Genomic DNA, 12,484 nt, shown 5'->3' with positions numbered 1-12,484 from the left:
TTTTTTTTTTTTTGTTGTTGTGTTTCTTCCCAGCCAGGGCAGGTGTACCTTTCCCCCTTGGACTCCCAGCTGCTGGCCTCCCCTCACTGGGGTCTGGCCACTCCTTTTTTAAGCCGAGGATTTTTGCCTTTGGGTGTGTATTCTGGCTGCTCTTTCTGATTTCTGTTTTATTATAAGCAACAGGCTGTGGTGTCAAAAACACTTATGTACAGAAAAAACCTGCATCAGGCCGCCTGTCTCTTGCCTCCTCTTCTTTGTACGGTGCCCAATGTGCCCAGCAGAGCTGTGGGGCTGCAGTGGAGGGAGGGTCTCCAGCCGCCTCCATCAGCCAGAGCCTGGGGAGGGGGATGTGCTGTTGCTAGTGTGAGGGCTGGGGGAGGTCTCTGTGCCTGCTGTTCTCGGGCCCTGGCTCAGTTCTGGGGGGAGCTGCAGCACTGCAGGAGCTGTGCTGGCATTGGCATGCTGCTGCCAGCAGGATGAGACCCAGGACTGCAGCAGTCCCTCACTAACTTGTGTAGGAATGCAATGTGTGCTGTAGCTCCTCACCTGGGTGAGAGCGGCTGCATTCCCCTCCCTGGGACTTGCCAGGGGCAGGAGGAGGAGGCAGCAACGGCTGCCAGCCAGGCTGCCCTCCCCCTGTGCCCACGTCTGGACAGAGTGGTTTGCCAGCTCCCCTTTCTCATCATCACCCTGTGCCAAAACAAAGAACTCTGAGAGGGAGCGGGTATTTGTGGTGAACAAACCCAGCCTGAAGAAATAACATCTCATTTTCACTTTGGTTTTCTCCTAGCTCTCCATGGGTGCAGATATTGGCCACGTGCTGCCCTTCGTACTTGGCTGAGCCCAGTCTGAAGCTCTGCTGAGAGCAGTTGTTCCCTGGTGCCCCTCCCTGAGGCCTGGAGAAAATAGTGGAGGAGCTCCTAGCTTTCTGAAGACACTGTCAGGCTGGCATCTAAACACACTGCAGGCCCATTCCAATCCCTGTAATAAAAGCCCTGTCTGGGTGTCCCTTCAGCATTAGACCCAGTAAGGTTCTCCATCACTTCTGTCCAGTTGCTGATCAGACTGTAAAACAGGAGACCAAGGGGGGCAGGAATGCCTTAACAATGCAGGACTGTAGAAGAAAAGCCTGGGCTGCACCCCACCTGAGGGGTACAGCACTGCTCACGGCATCATTCATAGGGGAACAACAGAGCAGCAAAGGACAACCTCAAAAATTGAGAGGGTAGATGGCTCTTTTCAGTGCTCCCATCCCAACACCACAGTGAGGTTTCACACTTGCCCCACGTGATACAGTGTGGTGCAAGTATGAGTCAAACGGGACAAATCAACAGCAGCACTGAAGTTTTTAGGATCCCTGACTCAAATCACAGACAGAAGGAGGGGAAGTGAGCTGGAGGGTCTTCAGGCAGCCTTATTGTAGCAGGTTGTAACTGTTAGCTGCTCCATGGACTATTTCATCCCATCAGGGCAGAATTTGTTACCACGAGCACAGCCCTCCACCCAGTCAGGACAGAAAGCTCACCAGCCAGACAGTGCTGTGAGAAAACAAACACCTCTGCAGACTTCTCTGGTGTTGATAAGAAGGAAAAACTAACAGCAGCACACCTCACATACTGCCCTTTCAAAACCAGCAATGCCCAAGTGCAGGAAGGAGGCACTTAACTTAGAAGAACCTGATTTTATTGGTGAAATATTAGAACTCTAGGTGATGGGAAATATTCACAAGTGCTCAAAGCAAGTTCTCCAGACTGAAGGGACAAACGTAGCCCTACTCACTCCTATTGCAGTGATTCTGGAGTTTAGTCTTCATGGATGTTGAAAAGCTTTGCTACTTCATTGAGATCAGCGTGCTCCTCCCCATCTTTGATGATCTGAAAGAAGAAAACATGCATTAAAACTTGCACATCCTATAAACGATACTGTGAGATGCATTGAGCCCTGGGGTACCCTGCCTGTAACTGCCCCCAAACAGACTTTACATCACTGATCCCCACCCTCTGGCTTTGACCCTTCAGCCACTTTGAAGTACACCTCACTGCTCACCCAGCCCCGGCTGCATCAGTTTGTTTGCGAGGAGAGGTCCACTGTCATAACTCTTAATCAAGTCCAGAAAGACAACATCCACTGCTCTCCTCTCATTTATCATGCTGGTAATTTCATGCTAGAATAATATCTGCCTTTATGTATCCTCATTATCTATTGGTAGATTGATTTTTCCACAAGAAAGTCCTGGATCTAAGCAAGCTGAATGCCACGGCCCCACTGGTTCAGCATACTCGTCCTCTACTGACCTTTCGAGCAATAGGCATCCTGTTGAAGATGTTCCATAATACAATTCCTACCACCACTTTATCCCTGAGGTAGAAAATGACACCTTTGCCATAATCTTCTCCTTCTTTTGGAACTTGAGGCGTTGGTGAAGAGCTTGGAGAAATGGGAACTTCTGCGGCTTCTGCTTCTGTTTCACTTTCTGATCGAATACCTGTCCCTAAGGCAGAGATGGGAGATATCAAACATCCAGTGCAAAAAAAGGAGGAGCTCTCTGTGCTGGGGAAAGCAGGACAGAAAGATGGCTTCTGTAAAAGATCTAGGTGTGCTTTCTTTTGAGTTGTGTCCAGCAAAAGCTTCTGTAACACAATAAAGAAGCAATCCTAACACAAAGCACAACTGACAGCTCCCAGCTTCCATTACCAAATACACCACAGAATCACAGGATGGTTTGGGTTCAAAGAGACCTTCAAAGATCAATTACTTCCAACCCCACACCATAAGAACGGCCATCCAACCCAGCCCTGAGCACCTCCAGGGACGGGGCACACACAGCTTCTCTGGGCAACCCGTGCCAGTATCTCATCACCCCCCAAGGAAAGAGTTTCTTCCTTGTACCTCATCTAAATCTCCCCTCTTAATGTTGAATATGGTAAATAAACTGCATTTTGTCCTAGTGGAACGTTATGTTTTTATCGCATTTTAACATCAAAACCAGCATTTAAAGCTTGGTCTAGAATAGAGCACACAGGTGGATCTCTCATAGAGCTCCACGGTGAGACCAGATCCCCTCTGTGGCCGCACAGAGGCAGCCACAAAAGCCTCCATTCAGGCAGACAGCTCCCAAGGAAGGCCATGAACCCACCTGACTGCTCTGTTGCAGATTTTGGTGTGTCTTTTGCTGTTGCTTTAGCAAAGACCCCTACTGTTGGCAAGGTACTATCAACGAGGCCGATTGCTTCATAGCCCACATCAGGACCCAGATCGCTCCTAGGAATTAACAACAACAACAACAAAGCTCATTTGTAGGAACAGCATCACAAACACACAGCAATTCCAAATCCTAATGACACTGTTGTGTAAGGAGGAATCAAGACAGTGCGTTCATTTCAGAAGAAACCAGTTTAACGAACAGAAACTCAGAACATGTCAGATTTCTCCCTTGAAGGAAGCCAGGCTGCTTCCATGAGCTGTGTGTACCCTGACCCTTTAGGAAGTTACACACCTAAGCTCAGGTCCCAGTTGAGAACATCAGGACATAATCAGTAGGTACACAATTAGTAGGTACTGGCAGAAATCTTCTGTGCTGTTCAGTGAGTGCCAATGTAGCTTGGAGACAAAGCTGGGGCAGAAGCAAATGCTTCTCTGGGTTCTAGATGAGGCCATCTGATCAAACGTTGTATGGGAACTGCTGAACCAGGGCCTGAACCTCAGATTGACCACCTGAGGAGGGCCATGAGTCAGCCCTGGGAGCACAGGTGAAGACAATTCTGCTACTGGAAGGGATGAAGCCTGGCTGCACCTCTCCTAGACCCCATTTAAGAGCTGACTGGCACTGGGGAAGGATCTCTTTTGGAGATCGCTCCTCTTGGAGTCTTCTCAGCCAGCCCAGGACAAGGGTAAGCTTTCCAGCCATTCTTCTTTAGTTTGATAACCTGTTTAGCCTAACTTTCCTGTGTATTTCTTAATTATAGCATCGGTATATTCATGGATTATACAAATGTCTTGCCCTTCTGAGTTAGAACCACAGAGCTCTGCAGGAACCCTGAACACTGGGAAAAATGTTTAAGGATTTCCTGCTGTTTGGCAGCTTTTTAGCACAGGAAAAGGACATCTAAGTCAGCAAAGGCTGGCAGGCTTTCACTTAACACCTGCCAGCCAAGTTTGAGGCTGCAGCTCACAGCCCCCAGTCTCACAGAGCACCTCAAAGGAAAACACACAGTTAAAAGGTATTTCATATCCTCATTTAACAGCCGAGTAACAAATGCTCTGTGTGCAGAGACACACGATGAGGAGTTGTAAGGAATTTTCTTGGAGGGGATTCTTCCCCAAGGAGCAAAAGCTCTTTTCCCACATTTAAATTTGTGCTAACTCCTGGTACGTTCTGAGCCAGAAGACAAATTTTTGCCCTCTTTTAAAATAATTTAAAAAAAAATACCTTGTTTTCTTCATTCCATACAAATGCTTTCAAAAATAGGCCTGGGTACACTGCTGTGTTGCTACCAAGGCACCAGTGGAGCTAATCAGCAAAGGTTCAACAGAACTGAAACCAACAGATTGTGCTGGAGAGTTCCCAATAATTGTAACAGAAGTTGTGAAGTTCAATGTGCAGATTAACCTGCTTTAAGAAAGGGGCTGCTATTTCTTGCTTCTTGCTTTGTTGAATTATACACAATAGGGCAGAAATTGGATTCTGCAGGGGTAAGAAGTAGCTTATAGAAAGCAGGGCAGTGAAAGCTCACATGTGCTCCAGTTCCCTGAGACTCTGCAAATAAGCTGTACAGGTATTTGCTCTGGATTTATTACAGTCTGAAAACAGGAGCTTTACAAGGTGTATCTTGTCAGAGTTCCTAACAGTATGGTCAAATAAGAAGCTTTACAAGCACTCAGCATTACCAGAACATAGACTGATGCCAGTAGGGCTTTGCAGCTCCCGTCATGTTCTCTCCAGCTAGTCTGCCACTCACAACGGCGTGGTCGTGGTGCTCTACACGTCTTCTACCTAGTTTGATATCATAGAAGCAAGCAGCATCCCCAGCCTTAAAGAGAAATTCATTCAGTGATGACTGAACACAGACATCAAAAGCCCAAATTAACACACAAAAGAGAAGAGGCTCTGGGACAAAGATGGCTGAAAGAAGGAACTGAGTTGTTCTGCCAGCCCCCACTCGTTCACACCTTCTTCCATTTCCCAGGCTATTCCAGTTCTATCTTCTCAACATTTTTCACTGAGCTGCAGAAAATTGAGACAGCATCAGGTATGTGTGTGTTATTTTTTATTTTTCTCAGAGGAATCAGTCTCAGCTCCCCACCAAAAGGGCTCTTACACAACACAGTAACCCACGCTACCTTTAAGTTACCCCAAGTTCTCTTAAGGAGCACAAATATTCAAAGAAGTGTAGTCATTACCACAGTACCAAAGCGTGCTGTAGTGCATGAACAGGCTCCAAGGCACAACACCTGGTCTCATTACTTGCCATTTTTTTGCACTATTCACCTAATTTAGGTATGCCAGCCCCCAGAATTTAAGGCACTTTGACTGCATTGGTCTAAGCAGCTGGAAGAAAACCCCTTCACATGTACTCACCACCCAGATATTGGAGCGTGCCTGCAGCTCTGCATTCACCCTGAACCCTCCAAAGTCAGAATCCACCTCCAGACCAGCAGACTTTGCTAATTCCACATTAGGCTCCAGCCCAACTGCAGCCACAATGTGATCAGTCTCCACCTGTGGGACAATTTGTAACAATTATTCTGTTTCTCTCAGAGGCCCTGCAAACATTCCCACCCCCAGCATTCAGATTCACCTTTCGGCCATCCTTCAGTTTAATCACCAGTCGATTTCCAGAGACAGAGACAGACTTGACCACAGCATTAGGCATAACATTAACGCCCTCTGGAAACAAAAGGAAATGTTACTGCTTTCATGAGCTGGGCGGACTTCAGCTGAAGCAGGAGGAGGAGCACTGGAGCACAGCTTCACCTCTTCTGACTTTCTCTGTGGTCCAGTTGCTCAGATATTCAGGCAAGACTTTGCCCATATTGCCGTTCTCTGGAAACAGCTGAATCACCTCCAGGTTTCTGGTTTGTGCTGAAAGGAAAGCAAAGAGCAGATCTGTGCAAAAATTCAGCAGATATGGAATAAAAAAGCAGTTTGTAATGTAAGGCTGCTTGCATTCAATGCCTGTCACTTCTGTAAAGCTGCCAGCTGAAGCAAGCTGCCTGCTGGAGCAAACTTACCTCTTCTTCCCAGAGCACAGGCCAGCTCACTGCCAAGAAAACCACCACCAATAATTGTGATGGACTTGACTTGTCTTGAAATCTTCTCCAGACTTCTGAAGTCCTCAATCTGAAAGAAGATTTATTCCCATTTCAAACAGGAATGGCAGTGGGAAAATTCTGCAATTTCTGCCTTTGAAATAAGAGTAACTCTTTCCTTGACTTAGAATGAGAGACACGTTTCTCCTTCCTCCTCTTCCTCTATTGCATAGAAAGAAAAAGAAAAAAAGGAAAGAAAAAACCAAAGCCTCTGGCTTCCTATTGTTTGCTGACAGGGAAAAACTTGCACAATCTCAGCATTTCCTCCCACGTGTCAAGAGGAAATTGCAATGAAATTTCCAGATGCAAATGATCTACAGCACACACAGTGCTGTAAGAACACCTCGTCTCCCTTCATGTCTTTTACACATCCCTTACACAGCTGAACAGATCGCACCAGACCTGACAGTGACCAGACCAGGGCAGGGCAGAACATTTCCACAGGGCTCTTTATTCTTGATTCGTTCCCTGAACCAGACTAAGGAAGAAACTCCCTGTCTGTTGTAAACCCCACAATTTCAAGTAATGTGGAGCTTGTCAACAAAAAGCATCTCTCCAATGAAAACGAGGAGTCCACCAACTAACTTGAATTCTTTCATCCTGTGCCTTAGGGGAAAATGGATGAAGGTGAAGAAATGCCATGAAAAAGACACGGACACCAGAGTATCAGCAAACTACCTAAGCTAATCCAAAAGCTAACACAAACACTCAGCTAAAACTTCAGCGTATGACAGGAATGTCTCAGGCAAAGGGGGAGAGCAATGTCAGACTTTATGCTGTTCACCTGCTCAGGGAAAAGAATAAGTAGCAAATGGATCCCCGGTTACCAGCCGAGGGGAGCTGGCAGCCAAGGCAAAGGCTGTCCTGGACCCAAAGCAGAAGAGCTAACAAGATGAAAATGCTGGTAGTGTCTCTGATGACTTCAGCCTCAGCCCAGTGCCTGTGGATTACCTTTCGGAACAGCGTCAGCCGTTGTTGTACATCTTTTCCTGCCCTTTCGATGGCGGGCAGGTTCCTTGGGGAACCACCTGAGGACAGGGTGGAAGGGAGGGGAGGGAAGACAGGGAGAGAGAAATACTAATGACTGCTGGCCGTGTCAGCAACGCAGAGCTATCACCCATCTGGACTGCACTTTTAAAGCTGTTACGATACGCTCTATTCTCTGTTGCCCTCTGGTTTTCACCATGGAAGATTTTCTGTGCAAGCACTGTATGATTCTGCAGTCAGAATTAAAACAAGCAAACAAAAACACCCCCCCCAAACAACCTAACGCCATACACCTTGCTCCACTGACTGCAGAAAGTCAGTTCCATATTAACTACACAAGGATGTAGGGCTAGAAGCTGAAGCAGTGCTCTGCCAAGGTGTATGGGGCTGCTGGATCACGGCCTGAGCCTCTGACTGATCACCTGAGGTGAGCACTGAGTCAGCCACGGGAGCACAGGTGCAGGCAATTCGCCTGTGCTGCTGGAAGGGGTGGAGCCTGGCTGCACGTCTCTCCAAGACCCATTTAAGAGCTGACTGCCAGCAGGAAAAGATCTCTTCTGGGGATCCCTCCTCTGGAGTTTTGCAGTGAGCCCAGGACAAAGGTAAGCTTTCTATTCTCTTTTTGTTATTACAATCTCCTTTGCCAGACTCTTTTATTTATTTCATAATTATAACATCTTTATACTCATTGACTATACGCAAGGTAGGAGCTGGGTGTTCTTCTTGCTACTGCTAAAGGCAGGATTTTAAGACACCTGACTGCAGAGGAGTGCCTTTACCCAGCTGTTAGGGCAGTCACCTTTTCCCCCTTCCCTGCTGATTCTGACAGAGTAAAACTCTGAGCATCCCAGAGAAGCTGGCTCACATAAAGCAAGTGAAAAACCCAATGCCACATTTGTCTGTATTCCTGCCCCTCGTGTGACTGCTCTGCCACGTGGCAGAGGCTGGTCAGTTAATGCCACTAAAATCAAAAGCCTGACACAATACAAAGAACAGGAGGAGATAAAAACAGAAGTCTTACCAGTTGCAATTAGACATTTATCATAGGATATCTGGGTACCATCATTGAGTTTCACAGTGTTGCCTCTCACATCCATATGCACAACCTGCAAAAAAAACCAAGCAGGGGAGCTCAGGCTTCCACTCACTGTAGGCACATCTACTTGAGTCAGATTGCACAGACTACCAAATAGAGAAGAATACTTGGAAGCAACACTTTCACACCTTTGAATTGCTCTGTAATTTTCAGTGAAGGGGGAACTGAAAATAGGAATTCAGAGTTTCTTTTGGTAGCAACGACAGATTAGACTGATCATCCCAGGATACGAATCTAAGAAACAATTCTGCAGTAAGAAGACTAAATTCTTTATTTTAGCAAGATACAGAGAACTGAGGAAACTGTATTTTCCACCTTTCTGCTGCCTCTGTACTCTGCTCTTACTTATGCTGTAAGTACTTAGATGACATTCTACTCACCTCACCTTCCAACTCGCATGCAGCTTAGTTCTCATTTTGCTACAGTCTCTAAGCTCTACGTATTCTTATCCCACGCACAAACTGTCATCTTACCTTTAGCTACTACTCCTCATAGCTTCTGCTTTCAAGCTTCACACATGCTGTCCTTAATATTAGGATAGTCCCTGATTCACTGTATACACGTTTCTGAAAATTTTCCACATTCTTCTCCTCAGCCAACCTCCACAACACCATCTACAGCTGTTTATTCTCAGCTCAGACACGGGCTCTGCTTGGGAAGAACTGTATGACATTAGATTGACAGCTAGTGATGTAGTACTCACCTTCTTGCCACTGAGAACTGCTACTCCACCATTTTCTACAAAAGGCAAATCACGAGCGTGCACGTAGAATGATGGTGGCTGGAAATATATACTGGGAAAAGATCAATTAGCAGATGTGTTCCAGTTACTCTTAGATACCAGCTATACAGAAACTGCCAATGACATGAAAGCAACTGTGTGCAACCATAACAAACTTCAGAAATAGCAAAGAACTAGCTGCTGCACACTGTTAAATTCAAGTGTTTAGATCAGGAAGAGTTAAGACCACAAATATCAGAGGGATCCAATGGGATTCAGGGTTCCAGGAGCTCTGTTCTGAACAGCAAGGCTCTATGCTCACCTCTACTGTTAACTTATTTCACAAGATTTCTCCTGTTAGTGGCATACTGTAGCAAAAATGCTGACTCGCAGCTTGAAGCAGTAATTGAGCACCTGGTGGGAAGGCAGGGCCAGCCCAGGGGAGCTCAGGTGCACACAATGTACTGAGTGATGGAAGAGATGGAGCCAGGATCCCCCTTCCCAGTCATTATTTAAGGGTTGGCAGTGGAGGTGAGGCCATTGTGCTGGAGATCCCTGCATACTGGAGGCCTTCTATAGGTGAGCAAGTTTTTTCCTTGGTTTCTACACTGCTGCACTTGGGTTTATCCTCACTTGCTTTGGTCAAACACTTTGCCACTCTGCTATTATTACTATACTTGCCACCACGTTATAGCATGACACATACATTTAAGGGAATCAGAATTCTCAAGTTCAATTTAATATTGAGTTAACTCATACTAAGCTGCACTCTTCTTGGCAACTATCACACCTTTCAGCTTGATCTTTGTTGCTTGACTGACAAGTCTGTAACATCTCTGCAAAGCCACACTCCACAAGTCTGCAGCCTTTTGGACTCCACAAAGCAGCCATCTGGCCCACAGCAAACAACACACAGATTCTGCCTGTAGCATGCAATGCTCTGCTCCTTTTTGGATCAGTCAGCCAACAACACATGGATACACACACACAGGGCCTTCATCGCAAACACAGCGCTACTCAGCATCCACAAACTGCCTTCTGAACACTTCACAGCTCCCCAGTGGCTCTCTCACAAGAATACTTTGATCATCATAAACTTTTCCACAGGCTCTCTTCTTTGTCTTTACTGCCCAAGTGACACGTACCTCCTTTCTTTGCCATTCCACTGTTTGAACCGCAGAGTCTCTGTTACGTGAGGATCATCTGAAAACCACAGCTCTTTGGAGAGAGGTGGGCGCATGTAGGGCAGTGCAGGATCTTCAGACACAATCAGTACCTTTAAACAAGCAGTCATCAAACACATCAGCTACACCAATGCTGGCAAACATCAAAGCATTGCGTAGGCAAAGCAAGAATCTACTCAGCCATCCACGTGAATCTTCTCTAGGACATCCCTTACCCGGGCACCGGGGTCCCGAGCCCGAATGGATCGGGCAGCAGCAAAAGCAGCAGTTCCTCCACCAATGAGCAGGAAAGGAACGTGAGATGGGACCTCAGGGCGAGCTGCTGGAGCTGCAGGAAACAGATCAGACAGCTGACTGCAAATACAGCACAGAAAACTGTCCACATGCAAAGAACAGTGTGTCACCAGAGCCTTTTCACATACAGACCTCCTTTGGCAGACAGCACTCCACACTCTCCTCCCTTCCCTTCTATCTCACTGTATTTCCTAAGAACCTACTTCTCTTGAGGCCTGCTTCCTGCACAGCTCATAGTGCCACATTTCAGCAAATTTGCTTTCTCTAAGCTAGATCTGCACGCTCGTGACCATCAGTGAGTGACCTGTGGTCCATATACAGTCTGCAAGAAATTACCAAGAGCTTTGCTACTTTGTCCTCATTTCTCCCTCTGTGATACTCCTTAAATGGAACAGGGACGAGGCACAGCACTGAGGATTTTGTGCTGGGAACTGCACTGCTCCTTTGCCAGGCTGGGAACAGGTGATAGCCCAAAGCAGAGCCTCTCCTCCTTTTACCGCTGTGTTTTCAGGCAGGCTCCGTTCGATTTGCTTTGCATGCCTCAACTTAGCAGCTCACGAAAAACAGCTCCAAACCCAGAACTGCAGGCAAGTACCCACCAGAAGGAGATGATTCCTTTTCTTGGGACCGTGTTGTTACTGTTGTGACACGGCTGGTGAATCTCTCCTTGTTTTCCCTCAATGTTTTGTATACCTGGAGAAAGACAAGAAGACACCTTGTATGTGTTACAGCATCAAGGCATCATTCTGCTTCTACTCCCCATAAGCTTCTGTCTATCCTACTTGCTCAGAAAATGCATCTGCTTTCAATTAAAGCAAACAAACCCAGATATACCTGAGTTTAAAAAGCACCTGTGGATGTACCCATAGTTTTCTGAGTGCATTCCTCTTACAGCTACCTGTCCTACTTATGATAGGATGCGACTCAGCAGGCTGATTGCTTTCCATGAGCAAGCAGTGAAGTTTTCTGCATATATTTGGTCCTTGAGCTGCAGAACCGATTGTCTGATTGAACAGAAGTGAATTATTTTGAGGAGCTGACATCTTTTATTCCCTAGACGTTGTGCATTTTACCCATGATCAAGTATTTTAGAACATTACAAAGATACGAAGAAGAATGAAGGGATTTAATGCAGGGCGTGGAAAAGAACTGAGACAGACAGAAGCATATCCAGGGAACAGAAGCAATGTCAAAACCAGCAGAAAAGGAGAACTCATTACCAAAAATAATTAAGGTAAAGACGGTACCCTCCCTCCACCTTCCCCAATAAAAGCACACTTATTTAAGCATCTTACATAAGCTCCTGCCCCAGTGACTGTTCCTCCCACAATTAAGTACAGCAGTAAGTTGCTGCCAGCTTTGCCAGGAACACCTGAAGATGTCAGTGCTCTTGAAGGGTACCTCAGGTGATGGCACTGCAAAACTGCAGGGGAAGACAAGCAATGAGAGAACAGAGGGAGAAGTGCTGAGTGTTAAGGACTCCCAGTTACACAGAGCCTGAGAGGAGGATAATATGTTTTCAGTTAACTTGTTTGTCAAAAAAAACAAAAAACCAACACTGAAAAAGCAAAGGGAACCCCACTGCTCAGAGGAGCAGACATTAACATTTAGCAACCCAGAATATTAGTCTCAATTATTTATGCCACCTTCTACATTCAAAATTAATAGTTCATTTGAGCTTGACCTTTTAATTTCTAGTGTGGGCTGGGCAGGGAGAGGAGGCACTGGGAACACGCAATTCTCTCAGAGACTATTTAATATATAATGTTTTCTTGATTAGTAGTATCAAACATTTTTTTTTCTACCAAGATTTTCAGCAGACAGCGAGTGAAATATAAACTAAAAGCAAACAAAGATTTTAGCATCAAGTCACACCTCCCCAGGCTTCTGGCC

The 12,484-nt window shown here is 46.2% G+C and overlaps 1 protein-coding gene across 1 annotated transcript; it reads right to left on the bottom strand.

Moving 5' to 3' along the window:
* Positions 1 to 1,666: 1,666 nt before the first annotated feature.
* AIFM1 (apoptosis inducing factor mitochondria associated 1) lies at positions 1,667 to 9,046 on the bottom strand. Its single transcript, XM_031554634.1, has 11 exons — positions 8,866 to 9,046; positions 8,318 to 8,402; positions 7,261 to 7,337; positions 6,232 to 6,340; positions 5,975 to 6,082; positions 5,799 to 5,887; positions 5,579 to 5,719; positions 4,888 to 5,030; positions 3,137 to 3,261; positions 2,295 to 2,491; positions 1,667 to 1,874 (listed from the first exon to the last, which is right to left on the bottom strand). The coding sequence occupies exons 2-11, from the start codon at positions 8,391 to 8,393 to the stop codon at positions 1,803 to 1,805; spliced, it is 1,137 nt and encodes a 378-aa protein (XP_031410494.1). The 5' UTR covers positions 8,394 to 8,402; positions 8,866 to 9,046; the 3' UTR covers positions 1,667 to 1,802.
* Positions 9,047 to 12,484: the final 3,438 nt, after the last annotated feature.

This window comes from Meleagris gallopavo, chromosome 9 (assembly GCF_000146605.3).
Source record: "Meleagris gallopavo isolate NT-WF06-2002-E0010 breed Aviagen turkey brand Nicholas breeding stock chromosome 9, Turkey_5.1, whole genome shotgun sequence".
In the NCBI taxonomy this organism is placed as follows: domain Eukaryota; kingdom Metazoa; phylum Chordata; class Aves; order Galliformes; family Phasianidae; genus Meleagris; species Meleagris gallopavo.
Note: the sequence above shows the minus strand (reverse complement) of the source record. Positions and strands in the feature narration are given on the sequence as shown.

What these genes read in the sequence shown, in the direction of transcription:
- AIFM1 (XM_031554634.1), bottom strand. Translation starts at nt 8,393, where the DNA reads ATGGATGTGAGAGGCAACACTGTGAAACTCAATGATGGTACCCAGATA. An exon ending in TGGCATCAGTCTATGTTCTG is followed by an intron (nt 3,262 to 4,887) that starts GTAATGCTGAGT and finishes GTTAATTCCTAG; the next exon opens with GAGCGATCTGGGTCCTGATG. An exon ending in ATCTGCAACAGAGCAGTCAG is followed by an intron (nt 2,492 to 3,136) that starts GTGGGTTCATGG and finishes TCTCTGCCTTAG; the next exon opens with GGACAGGTATTCGATCAGAA.